The sequence below is a fragment of the Pristiophorus japonicus genome, chromosome 5 (assembly GCF_044704955.1).
Source record: "Pristiophorus japonicus isolate sPriJap1 chromosome 5, sPriJap1.hap1, whole genome shotgun sequence".
NCBI lineage: Eukaryota > Metazoa > Chordata > Chondrichthyes > Pristiophoridae > Pristiophorus > Pristiophorus japonicus.
The window spans coordinates 180,390,115-180,411,819 of record NC_091981.1 but is presented as its reverse complement, the minus strand read 5'-3'; the positions used below and the strand labels follow the sequence as shown (position 1 = coordinate 180,411,819).

General features: G+C 44.2%; 1 protein-coding gene across 6 annotated transcripts in view; it reads left to right on the top strand.

Moving 5' to 3' along the window:
- Window positions 1-21,705, top strand: part of LOC139264534 (tyrosine-protein phosphatase non-receptor type 3-like) — a 418,869-nt gene that overhangs the window by 305,041 nt on the left and 92,123 nt on the right. For all 6 annotated transcript variants that reach the window (XM_070881143.1, XM_070881141.1, XM_070881142.1 and 3 more), the window contains 2 exons: window positions 13,032-13,122; window positions 20,437-20,498. In XM_070881143.1, the coding sequence (XP_070737244.1) occupies window positions 13,032-13,122; window positions 20,437-20,498 (153 nt within the window). The remainder of the gene's footprint in view (window positions 1-13,031; window positions 13,123-20,436; window positions 20,499-21,705) is intronic.

The window sequence follows — 21,705 nt, the reverse complement described above, 5'->3', positions numbered from 1 at the left end:
CAGCAATGCTACCCCACCTCCTTTTCCTTTTATTCTATCCTTCCTGAATGTTGAATACCCCTGGATGTTGAGTTCCCAGCCCTGATCATCCTGGAGCCACGTCTCCGTAATCCCAATCACATCATTTTTGTTAACATCTATTTGCACAGTTAATTCATCCACCTTATTGCGGATACTCCTTGCATTAAGACACAAAGCCTTCAGGCTTGCTTTTTTAACACCCTTTGTCCTTTTAGAATTTTGCTGTACAGTGGCCCTTTTTGTTCTTTGCCTTGAGTTTCTCTGCCCTCCACTTTTCCTCATCTCCTTTCTGTCTTTTGCTTTTGCCTCATTTTTGTCTCCCTCTGTCTCCCTGTATAGGTTCCCATCCCCCTGCAATATTAGTTTAACTCCTCCCCAACAGCACTAGCAAACACTCCCCCTAGGACATTGGTTCCGGACCTGCCCAGGTGCAGACCGTCCGGTTTGTACTGGTCCCACCTCCCCCAGAACCGGTTCCAATGCCCCAAGAATTTGAATCCCTCCCTGCTGCACCACTGCTCAAGCCATGTATTCATCTGCGCTATCCTGCGATTCCTACTCTGACTAGCACGTGGCACTGGTAGCAATCCCGAGATTACTACTTTTGAGGTCCGACTTTTTAATTTAGCTCCTAGCTCCTTAAATTCTTTTCGTAGGACCTCATCCCTTTTTTTACCTATGTCGTTGGTACCAATGTGCACCACGACAACTGGCTGTTCTCCCTCCCATTTCAGAATGTCCTGCACCCGCTCCGAGACATCCTTGACCCTTGCACCAGGGAGGCAACATACCATCCTGGAGTCTCGGTTGCGTCCGCAGAAACGCCTATCTATTCCCCTCACCATCGAATCCCCTATCACTATCGCGCTCCCACTCTTTTTCCTGCCCTCCTTTGCAGCAGAGCCACCTACGGTGCCATGAACTTGGCTGCTGCTGCCCTCCCCTGATGAGTCATCCTCCCCAACAGTACTCAAAGCAGTGTATCTGTTTTGCAGGGGGATGACCACAGGGGACCCCTGCACTATCTTTCTTGCACTGCTCTTCCTGCTGGTCTTCCATTCCCTATCTGGCTGTGGACCCTTCTCCTGCGGTAAGACCAACTCACTACACGTGATACTCACGTCATTCTCAGCATCGTGGATGCTCCAGAGTGAATCCACCCTCAGCTCCAATTCTGCAACGCGGACCGTCAAGAGCTCGAGGCGGATACACTTCCTGCACACGTAGCGCCCAGGGACACCGGAAGTGTCCCCGAGTTCCCACATGGTACAGGAGGAGCATATCACTTTTAACCAGTTCAGGATTTATCTTCTCCCCAATAGCCTTCTCTTTTTTTAAGACTGAAGAAAAGTACTTGCTAAGTATATTCTACTAACTCACTACCCTTATCTCTCAGGAGTCTCATTTAACAGTTCTCCCATTACTGAGATATTTGTAGGGTACCTTACTGTTCTTTTTGAAATGATTCGAGATTTATTTTTATCATACTCCCTCCTTCCCTTCATTATCCCTTTCTTCATTGTCTTGTACCCACTTTAAAATTATACTGGCTCTCCTCATTCTTAGCAAAATGTACCACCTCACACTTTTCTGCATTGAATTTCATCTGCCATGTGTCTGCCCATTCCACCAGTCTGTCTATGCCTTGAAGTTACACTTCCAAGTTTTGTGTCATCTGAAAATTTCAGAGTGTCAGCTGTGGCTCAGTGGGTAGCACTTGCGCCTCTGAATCAGAAGGTTGTGGGTTCAAGTCCCACTCCAGGGACTTGAGCACATAATCGAGGCTGACACCAGTGCAATGCTGAGGGAGGGCTGCACTGTTGGAGGTGCCGTCTTTCGGATGAGACGTTAAACCGAGGCCCCATCTTTTTCAGGTGGACGTAAACAATCCCATGGCACTATTTTGAAGAAGAGCAGGGGAATTAACACCGGTGTCCTGGCCAATATTTATCTCTTAATCAACATAACAAAAACAGATTATCTGATCATTATCACATTGCTGTTTGTGGGAGCTTGCTGTGCGCAAATTGGCTGTCGTGTTTACCACATTACAACAGTACTTAATTGGCTGCAAAGCGCTTTGTGATGTCCGGTGGTCGTGAAAGGTGCTATATAAAGTCTTTTTTCAATGTTTTTTTATTTTCTTGTATTATCATACTTGTAAGCCTACATGCCCTCATCTTAAATTTTAATTTGTTTTGATCAGTAATATTCTGAAACTTGAAGATGCCTTTTTTTGTAGTATAAAATATTCATTCTGCACATTGTAATCTCCTTTTTAAAAATCTCCAATTATTGATCTACAGTCCTGTCTGCCAATGTTTCTTTCCATCTCACCTCAGTTAGTTCATTCCTTATTGTTCTGAAATCTGCTCCTTTCCAACCTGGTCCCCTTAATTTTGTACTAACTTTTTCCCTTCCTCTTGTGCAGCCCCCTATCCCTCAACATGCCTTCAGTCATCTAGGCTCCATGCTGTAGAATTCCCTGTTTAAGAACCTCTGCCTTTCCCCTCCCCTCTTTTCCTTTAAGACGTTCCTTAAAATTATTTGACCAAGCTTTTTGTCTGCCCTCCCAATAGCTCCTCCTTTGGTTTGATGTTCATATTTGTCTGATTTTGCCTCTATGAAGCACCTTGGGATGTTTTTCTATGTTCAATATGTTATATAAATGCAAGTTGTATGTCCAGTGCATTAGTGATGGACTGTTGTAAGAATTTGACCATGCTAGTTTAGAGAAGGGGTTCTCATTTATAATTTACCCCTCAATTAATAAGATTCTACCAACAATCAGGTAACATAGAATTATTAAGTATACAGCACATGCAGCAGTACTTAAATATGCACTGAAAAGGTAGCACTTACAACCAACATTCCCTCTAAGCTGCGCGGCCACACAACTGCAGGTCCAGCTTTTCCAATGTTAAATTTTGCACATGCACGAAACTGAATGGGCTGTACACACAATAAAAATATTAGAGGGAACATTGCTTAAAACCAGGCCTAATGATGGTTGGATGGGGATTCTAACATGTTACAATTCTGAACGCAGTATCTTAGGCCTTTTTGAATCCTAAGACACATTACAAACAAACAATTTGTTTACATTTCTCTTACATAACAATCCACACAATTTGGCATTACATAATTATATAAAAGTTAAAATACAACTCCATATAAAAAGCATTTAATTGACTTCTCCTTCATTAATAACTTTTGTTTTCCTTATTTAACGAGTTATTTTTTTCCATAGACTGGTACAGACTTTGTTATCTGACGGATAGTTTCACTCTTCTTACACATAATTGCTATGGCATCAATTGAAAATTGTACATCTGTCTTTGATTCTATTTCTTACCAGTCAATCTCTTGCTTCCACAGAAACCCCAATTTAAAAAGATGTTTTCCTTTGCAGAACAAACTGTTTGTCCACACTTATCAAATAATTCAATAATTAAGCCTCTTATTTAATTCTGAAACTGACCACTGAAAAGGAAAAGAGTGACTAAAGTAAATGTTGGTCCTTTAGAAGATGAGAAGGTGGATTTAGTAATGGGAAATGTGGAAATGGCTGAGACCTTAAACAATTATTTTGCTTCGGTCTTCACAGTGGAAGACACAAAAACCATGCCAAAAATTGCTGGTCACGGGAATGTGGGAAGGGAGGACCTTGAGACAATCACTATCACTAGGGGGGTAGTGCTGGAAAGGCTAATGGGACTCAAGGTAGACAAGTCCCCTGGTCCTGATGAAATGCATCCCAGGGTATTAAAAGAGATGGCAGAAGTTATAGCAGATGCATTGGTTATAATCTACCAAAATTCTCTGGACTCTGGGGAGGTACCAGTGGATTGGAAAGCAGCTAATGTAACGCCTCTGTTTAAAAAAGGGGGCAGACAAAAGGCTGGTAACTATAGGCCTGTTAGTTTAACATCTGTAGTGGGGAAAATGCTTGAAGCTATCATTAAGGAAGAAATAGCGGGACATCTAGATAGGAATAGTGCAATCAAGCAGACGCAACATGGATTCATGAAGGGGAAATCATGTTTAACTAATTTACTGGAATTCTTTGATGATATAACGAGCATGGTGGATAGAGGTGTACCGATGGATATGGTGTATTTAGATTTCCAAAAGGCATTCGATAAGGTGCCACACAAAAGGTTACCGCAGAAGATAAAAGTACGCGGAGTCAGCGGAAATGTATTAGCATGGATAGAGAATTGGCTGGCTAACAGAAAGCAGAGAGTTGGGATAAATGGGTCCTTTTCAGGTTGGAAATCGGTGGTTAGTGGTGTGCCACAGGGATCGGTGCTGGGACCACAACTGTTTACAATATACATAGATGACCTGGAGGAGGGGACAGAGTGTAGTGTAACAAAATTTGCAGATGGCACAAAGATTAGTGGGGAAGCGGGTTGTGTAGAGGACACAGAGAGGCTGCAAAGAGATTTAGATAGGTTAAGCGAATGGGCTAAGGTTTGGCAGATGGAATACAATGGAGGAAAATGTGAGGTCATCCACCTTGGAAAAAAAAACAGTAAAAGGGAATATTATTTGAATGGGGAGAAATTACAACATGTTGTGGTGCAGAGGGACCTGGGGGTCCTTGTGCATGAATCCCAAAAAGTTAGTTTGCAGGTACAGCAGGTAATCAGGAAGGCGAATGGAATGTTGGCCTTCATTATGAGAGGGATGGAGTACAAAAGCAGGGAGGTCCTGCTGCAACTGTACAGGGTATTGGTGAGGCCGCACCTGAAGTACTGCGTGCAGTTTTGGTCACCTTACTTAAGGAAGGATATACTAGCTTTGGAGGGGGTACAGAGACGATTCACGAGGCTGATTCCGGAGATGAGGGGGTTACCTTATGATGATAGATTGAGTAGACTGGGTCTTTACTCGTTGGAGTTCAGAAGGATGAGGGGTGATCTTATAGAAACATTTAAAATAATGAAAGGGATAGACAAGATAGAGGCAGAGAGGTTGTTTCCACTAGTCAGGGGGACCAGAACTAGGGGGCACAACCTCAAAATACGGGGGAGCCAATTTAAAACTGAGTTGAGAAGGAATTTCTTCTCCCAGAGGGTTGTGAATCTGTGGAATTCTCTGCCCAGGGAAGCAGTTGAGGCTAGCTCATTGAATGTATTCAAATCACAGATAGATAAATTTTTAACCAATAAGGGAATTAAGGGGTATGGGGAGCGGGCGGGTAAGTGGACCTGAGTCCACGGCCAGATCAGCCATGATCTTTTTGAATGGCGGAGCAGGCTCAAGGGGCTAGATGGCCTACTCCTGTTCCTAATTCTTATGTTCTTATATTATGTTCACTGCTGCAGGGTCACCCATGACTCAATAACCCAGTGGTACTTTAACTTGACAAACTTTCCTGCTTAACAGACAAGGGTTAAAGGTTAATATTACTACAGTATAAGGAAAAATCAATAGTTGTATCACATTAATAGACTAATTAACACCTTTAAACTAATATGGCAGGGGGATGGGAACCAATGCAGGGAGACAGAGGGAAACAAAATGGAGACAGAAGCAAAAGACAGAAAGGAGATGAGTAAAAGTGGAGGGCAGAGAAACCCAAGGCAAAAAACAAAAAGGGCCACTGTACAGCAAAATTCTAAAGGGTCAAAGTGTAATAAAAAGGCAAGTCTGAAAGCTCGGTGCCTCAATGCGAGGAGTATTCGGAACCCAGGAGAGGGCTCTGAGCAAGTTAGAGTGGTGAGAGCTCAGATGAACAGGACCCCAAGAAAGAATGCAAAAGGCAGGAGGCAACAGAGTAGAGTAGCACTGGGGTAAGTGTCGACCACAAGGTGATAGGAAGGGACAATATGTATGAATATAAAGGGGCTGCAGGAGGGGTCAAAACTAAAAATCATGGTTTAAAAACTAGTATTAAAACACTTTACCTAAACGCACGAAGCATTCGAAATAAAGTAAATGAGTTGACGGCAAAAATCATTACAAATGGGTATGATTTGGTGGCCATTACAGAAACATGGTTGCAGGGTGGCCAAGACTAGGAATTAAACATACAAGGGTATCTGACAATTCGGAAGGATAGACAAGAAGGGAAAGGAGGTGGGGTAGCTCTGTTAATAAAGGATGATATCAGGGCAGTTGTGAGAGATGATATTGGCTCTAATGAACAAAATGTTGAATTGTTGTGGGTGGAGATTAGAGATAGTAAGAGGAAAAAGTCACTGGTGGGCGTAGTTTATAGGCCCCCAAATAATAACTTCATGGTGGGGCGGACAATAATCAAGGGAATAATGGAGGCATGTGAAAAAGGAACGGCAGTAATCATGGGGGATTTTAACCTACATATCGATTGGTCAAATCAAATCGCACAGGGTAGCCTTGAGGAGGAATTCATAGAATGCATACGGGATTGTTTCTTCGAACATAAGAACATAAGAACATAAGAATTAGGAACAGGAGTAGGCCATCTAGCCCCTCGAGCGTGCTCCGCCATTCAACAAGATCATGGCTGATCGGGCCGTGGACTCAGCTCCACTTACCCGCCCGTTCCCCGTAACCCTTAATTCCCTTATTGGTTAAAAATCTATCTATCTGTGACTTGAATACATTCAATGAGCTAACCTCAACTGCTTCCTTGGGCAGAGAATTCCACAGATTCACAACCCTCTGGGAGAAGAAATTCCTTCTCAACTCGGTTTTAAATTGGCTCCCCCGTATTTTGAGGCTGTGCCCCCTGGTTCTCGTCTCCCCTACCAGTGGAAACAACCTCTCTGCCTCTATCTTGTCTATCCCTTTCATTATTTTAAATGTTTCTATAAGATCACCCCTCATCCTTCTGAACTCCAATGAGTAAAGACCCAGTCTACTCAATCTATCATCATAAGATAACCCCCCTCATCTCCGGAATCAGCCCAGTGAATCGTCTCTGTACCCCCTCCAAAGCCAGTATATCTTTCCTTAAGTAAGGTGACCAAAACTGCACGCAGTACTTCAGGTGTGGCCTCACCAATACCCTATACAGTTGCAGCAGGACCACCCTGCTTTTGTACTCCATCCCTCTCATAATGAAGGCCAACATTCCATTCACCTTCCTGATTACCTGCTGCACCTGCAATCTAACTTTTTGGGACCCCCAGGTCCCTCTGCACCTCAGCATGTTGTAATTTCTCCCCATTCAAATAATATTCCCTTTTACTGTTTTTTTTTCCAAGGTGGATGACCTCACATTTTCCGACATTGTATTCCATCTGCCAAACCTTAGCCCATTCGCTTAATCTATCTAAATCTCTTTGCAGCCTCTCTGTGTCCTCTACACAACCCGCTTTCCCACGAATCTTTGTGTCATCTGCAAATTTTGTTACACGACACTCTGTCCCCTCTTCCAGGTCATATATGTATATTGTAAACAGTTGTGGTCCCAGCACCGATCCCTTTGGCACACCACTAACCACCGATTTCCAGCCCGAAAAGGACCCATTTATCCCGACTCTCTGCTTTCTGTTCGCCAGCCAATTCTTTATCCATGCTAATACATTTCCTCTGAATCCATGTACCTCTATCTTCTGCAGTATCCTTTTGTGTGGCACCTTATCGAATGCCTTTTGGAAATCTAAATACACCACATCCATCGGTACACCTCTATCCACCATGCTCGTTATATCCTCAAAGAATTCCACTAAATTAGTTAAACATGATTTCCCCTTCATGAATCCATGCTGCGTCTGCTTGATTGCACTATTCCTATCTAGATGTCCCACTATTTCTTCCTTAATGATAGTTTCAAGCATTTTCCCCACTACAGATGTTAAACTAACCGGCCTATAGTTACCTGCCTTTTGTCTGCCCCCTTTTTTAAACAGAGGCGTTACATTAGCTGCTTTCCAATCCGCTGGTACTTCCCCAGAGTCCAGAGAATTTTGGTAGATTATAACCAATGCATCTGCTATAACTTCCGCCATCTCTTTTAATACCCTGGGATGCATTTCATCAGGACCAGGGGACTTGTCTACCTTGAGTCCTATTAGCCTTTCCAGCACTACCCCCCATGTGATAGTGATTGTCTCAAGGTCCTCGCCACATTCCTGTGACCAGCAATTTCTGGCATGGTTTCTGTGTCTTCCACTGTGAAGACCGAAGCAAAATAATTGTTTAAGGTCTCAGCCATTTCCACATTTCCCATTATTAAATCCCCCTTCTCATCTTCTAAGGGACCAACATTTACTTTAGTCACTCTTTTCCGTTTTATACATCTGTAAAAGCTTTTACTATCTGTTTTTATGTTTTGCGCAAGTTTACCTTCGTAATCTGTCTTTCCTTTCTTTATTGCTTTCTTAGTCATTCTTTGCTGTCGTTTAAAATTTTCCCAATCTTCTATTTTCCCACTAACCTTGGCCACCTTATACGCATTGGTCTTTAATTTGATACTCTCCTTTATTTCCTTGGTTATCCACAGCTGGTTATCCCTTCTCTTACCGCCCTTCTTTTTCACTGGAATATATTTTTGTTGAGCACTATGAAAGAGCTCCTTAAAAGTCCTCCACTGTTCCTCAATTGTGCCACCGTTTAGTCTGTGTGTCCAGTCTACTTTAGCCAACTCTGCTCTCATTCCACTGTAGTCCCCTTTGTTTAAGCATAGTACGCTCGTTTCTGACACAACTTCCTCACCCTAAATCTGTATTACAAATTCAACCATACTGTGATCACTCATTCCGAGAGGATCTTTTACTAGGAGATCGTTTATTTTTCCTGTCTCATTACACAGGACCAGATCTAAGATAGCTTGCTCCCTTGTAGGTTCTGTAACATACTGTTCTAAGAAACAATCCCGTATGCATTCTATGAATTCCTCCTCCAGGCTACCCCGTGCGATTTGATGTGACCAATCGATATGTAGGTTAAAATCCCCCCATGACCACTGCCGTTCCCTTTTCACATGCCTCCATTATTCCCTTGATTATTGCCCGCCCCACCGTGAAGTTATTATTTGGGAACCTGTAAACTACGCCCACCAGTGACTTTTTCCCCTTACTATCTCTAATCTCCACCCACAATGATTCAACATTTTGTTCATTCGAGCCAATATCGTCTCTCACAACTGCCCTGATATCATCCTTTATTAACAGAGCTACCCCACCTCCTTTCCTTTCTTGTTTATCTTTCCGAATCGTCAGATACCCCTGTATGTTTAATTCCCAATCTTGGCCACCCTGCAACCATGTTTCTGTAATGGCCACCAAATCATACCCATTTGTAATGATTTGTGCCGTCAACTCAAATGGTGCGTGCGTTTAGGTAGAGTATTTTAATGCTAGTTTTTAAACCATGATTTTTAGTTTTGACCCCTCCTGCAGCCCCTTTATATTCAGTGGCACTTTTTGTTTTTTGCCTTGGGTTTCTCTGCCCTCTACTTTTACTCATCTCCTTTCTGTCTTTTGCTTTTCTCTCCTTTTTGTTTCCCTCTGTCTCCCTGCATTGGTTCCCATCCCCCTGCCACATTAGTTTAACTCCTCCCCAACAGCACTCGCAAACACTCCCCCTAGGACATTGGTTCCGGTCCTGCCCAGGTGCAGACCGTCCGGTTTGTACTCGTCCCACCTCCCCCAGAACCGGTTCCAATGCCCCAGGAATTTGAATCCCTCCCTACTGCACCACTGCTCATGCCATGTATTCATCTGAGCTATCCTGCGATTCCTACTCTGACTAGCATGTGGCACTGGTAGCAATCCCAAGATTACTACTTTTGAGGTGCTATCTTTTAATTTAGCTCCTAGCTCCTTAAATTCGTCTCATAGGACCTCATCCCTTTTTTACCTATATCATTGGTACCAATGTGCACCACGACAACTGGCTGTTCACCCTCCCTTTTCAGAATGTCCTGCACCTGCTCCGAGACATCCTTGACCCTTGCACCAGGGAGGCAACATACCATCCTGGAGTCTCGGTTGCGACCGCAGAAACGCCTATCTATTCCCCTTACAATCGAATCCCCTATCACTATTGCTCTCCCACTCTTTTTCCTGCCCTCCTGTGCAGCAGAGCCAGCCACGGTGCCATAAACGTGGCTGCTGCTGCCCTCCCTTGATGAGTCATCCCCCTCAACAGTACTCAAAACGGTGTATCTATTTTGCAGGAGGATGACCGCAGGGGACCCCTGCACTACCTTCCTTGCACTGCTTTTCCTGCTGGTCTTCCATTCCCTAACTGGCTGTGGACCCTTCACCTGTAACAGTATGTTACAGAACCTACAAGGGAGCAAGCGATCTTAGATCTGGTCCTGTGTCATGAGACAGGAATAATAAACGATCTCCTAGTAAAAGATCCTCTCGGAATGAGTGATCACAGTATGGTTGAATTTGTAATACAGGTTGAGGGTGATGAAGTAGTGTCTCAAACGAGCGTGCTATGCTTAAACAAAGGGGACTACAGTGGGATGAGGGCAGAGTTGGCTCAAGTAGACTGGACACACAAACTAAACGGTGGCACAATTGAGGAACAGTGGAGGACTTTTAAGGAGCTCTTTCATAGTGCTCAACAAAAATATATTGCAGTGAAAAAGAAGGGTGATAAGAGAAGGGATAACCAGCCATGGGTAACCAAGGAAATAAAGGAGAGTATCAAATTAAAAAATAATGCGTATAAGGTGGCCAAGATTAATGGGAAACTAGAAGATTGGGAAAATTTTAAACGACAGCAAAGAATGACTAAGAAAGCAATAAAGAAAGGAAAGATAGATTAGGAAAATAAACTTGCGCAAAACATAAAAACAGATAGTAAAAGCTTTTACAGATATATAAAACGGAAAAGAGTGACTAAAGTAAATGTTGGTCCCTTAGAAGATGAGAAGGGGGATTTAATAATGGGAAATGTGGAAATGGCTGAGACCTTAAACAATTATTTTGCTTCGGTCTTCACAGTGGAAGACACAAAAACCATGCCAGAAATTGCTGGTCACGGGAATGTGGGAAGGGAGGACCTTGAGATAATCACTATCACTAGGCGGGTAGTGCTGGACAGGCTAATGGGACTCAAGGTAGACAAGTCCCCTGGTCCTGATGAAATGCATCCCAGAGTATTAAAAGAGATGGCGGAAGTTATAGCAGATGCATTGGTTATAATCTACCAAAATTCTCTGGACTCTGGGGAGGTACCAGCAGATTGGAAAGCAGCTAATGTAACGCCTCTGTTTAAAAAAGGGGGCAGACAAAAGGCAGGTAACTATAGGCCGGTTAGTTTAACATCTGTAGTGGGGAAAATGCTTGAAGCTATCATTAAGGAAGAAATAGCGGGACATCTAGATAGGAATAGTGCAATCAAGCAGACGCAACATGGATTCATGAAGAGGAAATCATGTTTAACTAATTTACTGGAATTCTTTGAGGATATAACGAGCATGGTGGATAGAGGTGTACCGATGGATGTGGTGTATTTAGATTTCCAAAAGGCATTCGATAAGGTGCCACACAAAATGTTACTGCAGAAGATGTGGAGTCAGAGGAAATGTATTAGCATGGATCGAGAATTGGCTGGCTAACAGAAAGCAGAGAGCCGGGATAAATGGGTCCTTTTTGGGTTGGGAATCGATGGTTACTGGTGTGCCACAGGGATCGGTGCTGGGACCATAATTGTTTACAATATACATAGATGACCTGGATGAGGGGACAGAGTGTAGTGTAACAAAATTTGCAAATGACACAAAGATTAGTGGGAATGCGGGTTGTGTAGAGGACACAGAGAGGCTGCAAAGAGATTTAGATAGGTTAAGCGAATGGGCTAAGGTTTGGCAAATGGAATACAATGTCGGAAAATGTAAGGTCATCCACCTTGGAAAAAAAAACAGTAAAAGGGAATATTATTTGAATGGGGAGGAATTACAACATGCTGCGGTGCAGAGGGACCTGGGGGTCCTTGTGCATGAATCCCAAAAAGTTATTTGCAGGTGCAGCAGGTAATCAGGAATGCGAATGGAATGTTGGCCTTCATTGCGAGAGGGATGGAGTACAAAAGCAGGGAAGTCTTGCTGCAACTGTACAAGGTATTGGTGATGTCGCACCTGGAGTACTGCGTGCAGTTTTCGTCACCTTACTCGAGGAAGGATATACTAGCTTTGGAGTGGGTACAGAGACAATTCACTCGGCTGATTCCGGAGATGAGGATGTTACCTTATGATGATAGATTGAGTAGACTGGATCTTTACTCGTTGGAGTTCAGAAGGATGAGGGGTGATCTTATAGAAACATTTAAAATAATGAAAAGGATAGACAAGATAGAGGCAGAGAGTTTGTTTCCACTGGTCTGGGAGACTAGAACTAGGGGGCACAGCCTCAAAATACGGGGGAGCCAATTTAAAACCGAGTTGAGAAGGAATTTCTTCTCCCAGAGGGTTGTGAATCTGTGGAATTCTCTGCCCAAGGAAGCAGTTGAGGCTAGCTCATTGAATGTATTCAAATCACAGATAGATAGATTTTTAACCAATAAGGGAATTAAGGGTTATGGGGAGCGGGCGGGTAAATGGAGCTGAGTCCACGGCCAGATCAGCCATGATCTTGTTGAATGGTGGAGCAGGCTCGAGGGGCTAGATGGCCTACTCCTGTTCCTAATTTTTATGTTCTTATGTACTCTAAACATGAAAAACCACATGGAATCAACAACATGCTAAGGTAAAAGGATTTTAATGTTTGTCAGACTGAGATGATGCAGACAGATCTAGCCTGTGGGGTAATAGCTGCCTACAGAAGTGTCAGCAATACATCTTATGATGAGACAAAAGGGCTTAAGGAGGCTTGCCGCAAGACTGCCCTGTATTGCTGCTGCTTATCCTTTTCTTCTTCCTCTTCAAAACAAGGTAAGGGGGAATCCTTAAGGGAAACACTGTTGTATCCTATACTAAGAGGTTGAAAACGAAATACGGATCACAGCAGGAAAGGTACTGAAACTATCAGCAAGCTTGACATTGGAAAAAAACAAATAAAAGTGAAAATTCAGCAGCCAAGTGGGAACTAATACTTTTCATCTTCATTTTCTAGCAACTGTACAGGAAAAAACCTGGATTGGCTATCACATATGCAAAGATGCCAAAAAATATGGACAAAAACAGATACAAAGATGTATTGCCATGTGAGTGCGAAATACTTGTTTCTTGCCGAATTTATGTAGATAATGCATTTTCTGCTAAACCTCAAGTCAATTTGGGCTCAATTTTCCGGGTCATTTGTGGTGTTTTTTGGACACGCGCCCTTTTTTCTGGCGTAACTATTTAATTCAAAGTTTCCCCCCTGGAATCTGCGCCAGCATAACTGGTTTAGTTACAATTTTTCTACATTAGGTTTTTTTGACGTCATAGTCTGACGTTCCCTCATGTCTGCGCCAGTTTTTAGCATTTTTTACAGTTTGCCCCCCAAATTTTTATCCTTGGTCGGCGTATCTGGCCACTCCCGAAATACCTTCTGGTGAGTTAATAGAAAGCAGCACACATTGAAAAATCGGTGCTGAAAGACGCCATTGTTTTTCATCAAAGTTTTTGGAGGGAATCTCTTAACACTTGAAAAATCAGTAATAAGGTTCAACTTTTTTTACCTTTCAACGGAGAACATGGAAGTTTCTTGGATTTCTGAAGTTTTTTTTTACTTACACGCCACCACTGAACATCTTCAAGCAGGGCTGGAGGGGGGCCCCGGACACGGGCTCGGGGCTCGGCTAGAAAACAAGCCCAGGGATGGAGAGAGATGGCGATCGGAAGGCTTTTGCACTGAGACCGGGGAGGGAGGTGGCGATCGGAAGGCTGCTGCACTGAGCCCAGGGAGGGAGGTTGCAATCGGAAGGCTACTGCACTAGGCACAAGACTGCAATGTGATGGGGGGGCGGGAGGGGGGAGAGAAGGGGAAAAGTCACAAGACTGCAATTAGATTGGGGAGGAGAAGTCACAAGACCTGGGTGTGGTCCATGCATACCAACCTTGGGGAAAGAGAAGAGAGAACCTGGTCCTGCCTGCCATCCTGCTGTTTTGAGCTTCTTGCAAAGGTAAAATTTAAGTATGGGGGCAATACGCACAATGTCATGCCTTGTGCGAGCCTTCTGCATTATGGTGCTACGTAAGAGACTATTGATTCAACGTCATCGTTCGAGGGACATCAGAGCCCGTAGGTTGCTGGGCAGGAGGCCTTACCCACCTCGGGTATATCGAGACAGGCGTTCGTACCTGCACCTGAATGATGCAGACTGTGTCAGAAGGCTGCGTTTCCGCAAAGAAGTTGTAACTGAGATCTGTGAGTTGGTGAAAGCAGACCTGCAATTTAGGAGGACTGCTTTGTCAGTAGAAGTGAAGATTGGAGCTGCACTTTTATTCTATGCCTCCGGATTGTTTCAAACTACAACTGGGGATGTGTGTGCCATCTCTCAACGTGCAATACATGTTTGCATTCGGCAGGTGACAGCTGCCGTATATGCACGGAGGAATGGCGGCATAAAGTTCCCCATGACCACCCAAGCAATGCGGAAATACTAGGGGACCGAGGGTCTAGCGAGAAGGAGGAACTGAAGGAAATCCTTATTAGTCAGGAAATTGTGTTAAGAAGATTGATGGGATTGAAGTCTGATAAGTCCCCAGGGCCAGATAGTATCCCTGAGTACCTAAGGAAGTGGCCTTCGAAATAGTGGATGCATTGGTGGTCATTTTCCAACATTCTATAGACTCTGGATCAGTTCCTATGGATTGGAGGTTGGCTAATGTAACCCCACTTTTTAAAAAAGGAGGGAGAGAGGTAGTGCGGGAAATGTTGGAATCAATTATTAAAGATGTAATAGCAGCGCATTTGGAAAGCAGTGACAGGAGCAGTCCAAGTCGGCATGGATTTATGAAAGGGAAATCATGCTTGACAAATCTTCTAGAATTTTTTGAGGCTGTAACCAGTAGAGTGGACAAGGGAAAACCAGTGGATGTGGTGTATTTGGACTTTCAAAAGGTTTTTGACAAGATTCCACACAAGAGATTAGTGTGCAAAATTAAAGCACATGGTATTGGGGGTAATGTATTGATGTGGATAGAGAACTGGTTGGCATACAGGAAGCAAAGAGTAGGAATAAACGGGTCATTTTCAGAATGGCAGGCAGTGACTGATGGGGTACCGCAAGGTTCAGTGCTGGAACCCCAGCTATTTACAATATACATTAATGATTTAGACAAAGGAATTGAATGTAATATCTCCAAGTTTGCAGATGACACTAAGCTGGGTGGCAGTGTGAGCTGTGAGGAGGATGCTAAGAGGCTGCAGGGTGACTTGGACAGGTTAGGTGAGTGGGCAAATGCATGGCAGATGCAGTATAATGTAGATAAATGTGAGGTTATCCACTTTGATGGCAAAAACAGGAAGGCAGAATATTATCTGAATGGTGACAGATTAAGAAAAGGGGAGGTACATCAGTCATTGAAAGTTGTCATGCAGGTACAGCAGGTGGTGAAAAAGGCAAATGGCATGTTGGCCTTCATAGCCCGAGGATTTGAGTATAGGAGCAGGGCGGTCTTACTGCAGTTGTACAGGGCATTGGTGAGGCCACACCTTGAATATTGTGTTCAGTTTTGGTCTCCTAATTTGAGGAAGGACATTTTTGCTATTGAGGGAGTGCAGCAAAGGTTCACCAGACTGATTCCCGGGATGGCAGGACTGACTTATAAAGAAAGACTGGATCGACTAGGCTTATATTCATTGGAATTTAGAAGAATGAGAAGGGATCTCATAGAAACATATAAAATTCTGACAGGATTGGACAGGTTAGATGCAGGAAGAATGTTCCCGATGTTGGTGAAGTCCAGAACCATGGGACACAGTCTAAGGATAAGGGGTAAGCCATTTAGGACCGAGATGAGGAGAAACTTCTTCACAGAGAGTTATTAACTTGTGGAATTCCCGACCGCAGAAAGTTATTGAGGCCAGTTCATTAGATATATTCAAAAGGGAGTTAGCTGTGGCCCTTACGGCTAAAGGGATCAAGGTGTATGGAGAGAAAGCAGGAATGGGGTACTGAAGTTGCATGATCAGCGATGATATTGAGTGGTGGTGCAGGCTCGAAGGGCCGAATGGCCTACTCCTGTACCTATTTTCTATGTGACAGGGCTGTGGGCTGCTCCAGGTTTGCTGGCTTCCCAAAGGTACAGGGCTTCATTGATTGTACCCACATCACCTTGCGAGCACCTTTGGAGGATTCCGAGATGTACAGGAACAGAAAAGGCTTCCACTCCATTAATGGACAGCTCGTGTATGACGGCATGCATCGCATCATGTCAGTCGATGCAAGATACCCTGGGAGCACCGATGATGCGTTCATCCTACGCGACAGTGTTATATTTACCATGTTTCAACAGCAGCCAGAAGGGCAGAGCTGGCTATTGGGAGACAAAGGGTATGGCCTCGTCACCTGGCTCATGGCACCCCTACACGTAACCCGGACGGAAGCTGACCGTGAATACAGCATGTCGCACATTGCGACATATATAGAGAGCACTATTGGCATCTTGAAACAGCGTTTCCGATGCATTCCGGAGGCTACTTGCTGTACTCTCCTGAGATTGTCGGTCAGTTCACTGTTGTTTGCTACATGGTGCATAACTTGGCCATCATGAGGCAGCAGCAGCTTTTAGGAGAGGACCCACCTGAGGTGAGAGTGGCTGATGATGATGATGATGATGATGATGAGGAAGATGCAGAGGACGAGGAAGCCATGCAAGTACCTGAACCCGAAGCACGATGGTGGAGGAGGGCGGGCCGTCGTGCCCCTTTAACGATTGCTCGAGCCTTGCGCCAGCAGCTCATCCGTGAACGCTTTGTTGCCTGAAGGCTCAGCGACAACTATTCCATATGGACCATGTTTACTGTTTGGCCTTATTCCGTAATGTTGTGTTGTGTTAACGGAACAAATGATGGAAATGATTCTTGTTTACTTCAAAGGTTGTGTTAATAATCGAACAAATAATGGAAATGATTCAGATTTAATGCAAAAAAATATTTTACTCAAAAGTTTAACAAACAGTTCCTTGTATTTAACTTAACTTTAATAAAATTATTCTTGTATCAAACTTTAATGTTTTCAGTTACGATCACTTCCAAATTCGAAGATCACTTACTAACTTTTAAACTTGTAACTTTACATAACTTACAAAAATCTTTTAATTTGAGAACAGTTACAACAGTAACAATAATAATAACAACAGCAAAGAAAGGCTGCACCCATCTCTCCTCCACCTTATTCTAAGACCACCCGCTGTGCTTGGTCCTGGTGACTCAACCCCTGCCCGCAGACGGCGCAGTGTTTCTGGGGCTGGTACCAAGCTTATTCTTTCTAAGATCTCGGGTAGTGCACACATGTTGGGGGCGGGGGTGAGGCGGCAATGTAGAGGGCCCGGCTTGGGATCTTCAGAGGCTGATGTGGGGATTGGAGTGGGGGTGGCAGTTGATTCTTTCAATGTGCTCAGGGTCTGAGCGTGTTCCCTTATTGCAGCAGCTAACTCCAACATGCTATGTCCCTCATGCGCCCTGACAGTGTCTCGACTGCAACATTCTCTCCCTCCTGTTGAACAAAAGTGTCTCAACTACCTGCAACAATCCCTCCCTCATGTTCACTGATAGTGTTTGCACCATCTCTGACATTCCCTCCCTGATGTTCACTGACAGCGCATCAGCTACCCATGACATTCCCTCCCTCATGGTCAGCTGACTGAGATATTCCCTCACTCATGGTGCCGGACATCGTTCCCGTTTCTCGAGCCCAAGTTTCGGCTCGAGTTGCTCCTATTTTTTTTGAGCAACTAGTTTAGTATGGAGTATCTTAGAAATCGCAATTCTCGGCATTTAGTTTGCTCCAGTTCTAGTTCGTTAGAATAGTTTTGTTTTAGTACAGTTTTTTTTTCAAGAGGGGGCGTTACCAGCCACTTACACCTGTTTTGCAAGTTTAGGCAGTGAAAAGTTACTCCAAACAACTTAGAACGGTGTAAGTGTCGATTTTTCTACGCTCAAAAAAACCTTGCCTACACTTTATAAATTAGGCGCAGGTAACGAGAGATAGGGGGGAGGGGAAGTTAGAGGGAAGTTAGGGGATTTTACCAAACATTAAACACTTTACTTTTACCAATAAAGAGCCATCATCAATAATAAATGATAAATAAATCAATAAATCAACCAATAAATCAATCAAATAAAAAATAAAAAATCAATCAATAAATAAAAAAATGTAAAGTTTCTACTCAGCTGCTGCAGCACCGGGAGCCCTCCAACGAGGTGCTTGGGTGGGCCCCGCCGCCGAAGAGGTGCCTGGGCGGGCCCTGCCGCCAAAGAGATGCTTGGGCAGTCCCCTCCACCGAAGAGGTGCTGCTCGGGTGGGGTCCGCCGCCGAAGAGCTGCTGGTCGAGCGGGCCCCGCTGCCGAGGAGATAAGGGCAGTGGCGATGAGGCGAGGGACAGTGAGGCAGACAGGCCACTCGGCCTAGGATAGGGGCGACATCCCTTCGGCCAGGGATAGGTCGCCCGGAGACAGGACGCACTGGGAGGGCCAGGAGCTACTGCACATGCGCGCAGCTGCCGGCACTCTTTTTGGCGCAGGGCTGTAGCTCCGCCCCCAGCTGCTTGTGTTGCGTTGCATTGACTGTGAAACAGGCCTGCTGGACTCGGAGAATCGCAAGGTAAGTTTGAGGCGCTTTTTTTATTCGAAAAAATAGGCGGGCCTCTCAGAGTGCGCCGTTCTGGGAGGACATCTGAAACTTGGGCCCCTCGTGAGATTGCTGTTACTTCTCCCGACAGTCCCGCCAACTCATCACCCACCCCCACTGATGGTGTCCAGGAGTGATTGCGTAAGGTAAATGTTCTCAGCACTCATTGCCATCATCTGAATTACATCTGTTGGATCCTGCACCTCAGGAGAGCACTGCTGAGCTCTCCTTCCCCCTCCTCACCACTCCACCACTGGGACCCGCGGCCTTGGAAGGTGGGGCCCTGGGTGTGCCTCGCTGCACCCCACCACTGGGACCCGTGGCCTTGGAAGGTGTGGCCCTGGGTGTGCCTTGCTGCACCACACCACTGGGACCCGTGGCCTCAGATGGTAAGAAACCATGGAATGTCCCACCAACACTCAAACCATTCGTCATGGAAGGGGCTGGCACCTCAATGGGCGGCAGCCGCACCTCCTCCAGAGTCAGTAAAACAGGGGGGCTTCATCCATCTCCATCCCCTCCCCCCTCAACCCCATGGTCTGGAGGGTGGGACTGTAAGATGTTCTCCTCTTCAGGCTCATCCTCGTCTGAATCTTCTGCATCATCAGGGTTGGCCTCAAGTTCTGCAAAATATAATGATAGCACATTGCATCAACCGAAACGTAGCTGATGGAGACATCCACATGAACCGAAGCATGGCTAGCCCACGCAATACTTAACATTTAGGAAAGGCAGACTGTGGAATTTTCAGGACTTACCCTCTCCCTCAAGTGTGGGCCAGGCTTGTGCAGAGGTGGTTGCTTTTCTCCAGGCAGGATCCATCAAAGCAGCGACTCTCTCTTCCAAGGGTATCAGTGGCTGCAGATTTGCTGGGCCTCCTCCTAGTGGAGTTCTTTCCCTTTTATTATGTGCCACCTTCCTCTGCAAAGATGAAAATTCAACTCTTTAGAGAGGGTGTCTTTCTGCTGGGTGGGACATATACAGGTTTTACATTTACAATTGCAATTCCATTGAATAAATGACAATATTACTTACAGTAACTACTTGACCTAAGGTCCTGCCACTTCTTTGTGCACTGGCCTCCAAATCTCGTGGTGGTCACCATTGCGCAGTAATCTTCTGCAACGTGGTTCCAGCGTTTCTTCATTTCTTTAGGTGGAACTTTTATTTGACCTCTGCTAGTGTCCAGCTCCTGCCATCTGGTCTCATTCACAGTAACGAGTGCCTCCACTCGTAAGAAATTCTTGGTCCTTGCACCGTGTTGCATCATGTATTGCTGCAGATCCGATTTTCCCATTGCTCTCACACAGCACTCCTTTTTACACACACAATTGGCTCTTTAAAAATGGCCGATTGCCAACCGAGAGCTGTACTGGGCATGCATGTCCATTGAAATAATGTCAAAAACGCTACTTTTTTTGTTGCACATGCGCAGAAGATGCAGCATCATTTTTTCAGGGCAGACAGTAGGCTCCACCTCCAAGGCGATTGGACACGCTGCGCAGTGCCAAATTACGATTATACATCGGGGAAACTTTGGCAAAATATTTCTGGCCTAGAAAAACGGGCGTAACGCTGGCAATACGCCAGAAAACGGGCTTGGGCAAAATTGAGCCCTTTATTTTTCGGTGGACTAAAAACCAACCACTCAACCCTAAATCTGAATTTTCTTGATTGTCATGAAATGTCAAAGAAAAAGGTTTGAGAACAACATGTTGTTTGCCCCTTTTTGTACAGATGATGGTACAAGAGTTGTATTGGATGGATCAGAAGATTACATTAATGCCAATTATGTAAATGTAAGTATTAAAATTCTTGATGTGATTGAGGAAAATGCGCCGATAGCTGTGAGAGTTAGTGTATCATTTAGTGGTTTGAGTTGTACATCCCAGGAGCGCCCCAGGCTTGGTCTATGCTGGATGAGCTTTCTTTGAGAGCCGTGGTAGGTCAAATGGACTGTTCCCTATCCTATCATCCATCTGGAATACAGATTGGCAAAGTTGATTCTGGAACATTCCCAGATTTAAATACAGGTCAAATCATTATGCGTTTGAGTGTACATTAATCTAATCGTCTAGTACATCAACTAGCAGTGAGGGACTAACTCATGACCTGCTTGCCAGTATGCAGTCAAACTGACATATCATTCCTTATATAAAGATAATTTAATTTAGCTGGCTTGGTGACACGTTGTATTGAAGCTCTGACAGCAGAAGCGCAGAATGTAGAGTTCAGTTAAAATCCTTTACTTCTCTTGAGTGAATTTTTAAGTGCACCACAACAGGTAGATCCTTTTCCTGAGAGAAAATCAGAGGATTTTTTTCTTGTATAACCCTAGTGGCCAATTTAAGAAATTGATGGAGTCTTTGGAATAAAAAGAATCCTCCTTTTTATGATGTTGCCTGAATTATAAATAGGAATAGGTAAGTAAAGATATGGATATAACTGTATGAATGAATGCATCTGAAATTATAGTCTCCAAAATTATCTTTTGGGTGTACCTGTAAGAAAAAGGATCAAAGTCTGTTCTGGGGTAAGGTACAGTTTACCATTCTAATCACAACAGCAAATTAATGCTAAAGTCTAATCATTTCCAATAGGGTTGAAAATATGTCAAGATTTCTCATGCCAATTATCCTTAATGTTACATGGGTATGTGACCAACAAGTAATTTGTTTTTGAAGGTATATTTTGGGAAATGATTTTGAATATAAATGCATTATGTGTACTTAGATTAAATGTATTTTATTGAGGCCTGAACTAAGTAATTGATGGTGTTTCCTTGTCTATATATCATTCTGGGCATCATAATTTAGGTAACATCTATAATAACCTTCAATTAATTTAATCACTCTGTTATTTCTCATCTATGCTTTAGCAACAGACAATTAATAATTCTGAAATGGTATTTTATAACCACTGTTATCTTGTAACTTCATTCACTTAGTAGGCATACAGGTCTCTGTATAGCACCTCGGTTTTCTTTCCCTTTGTTCCTCCACCGAT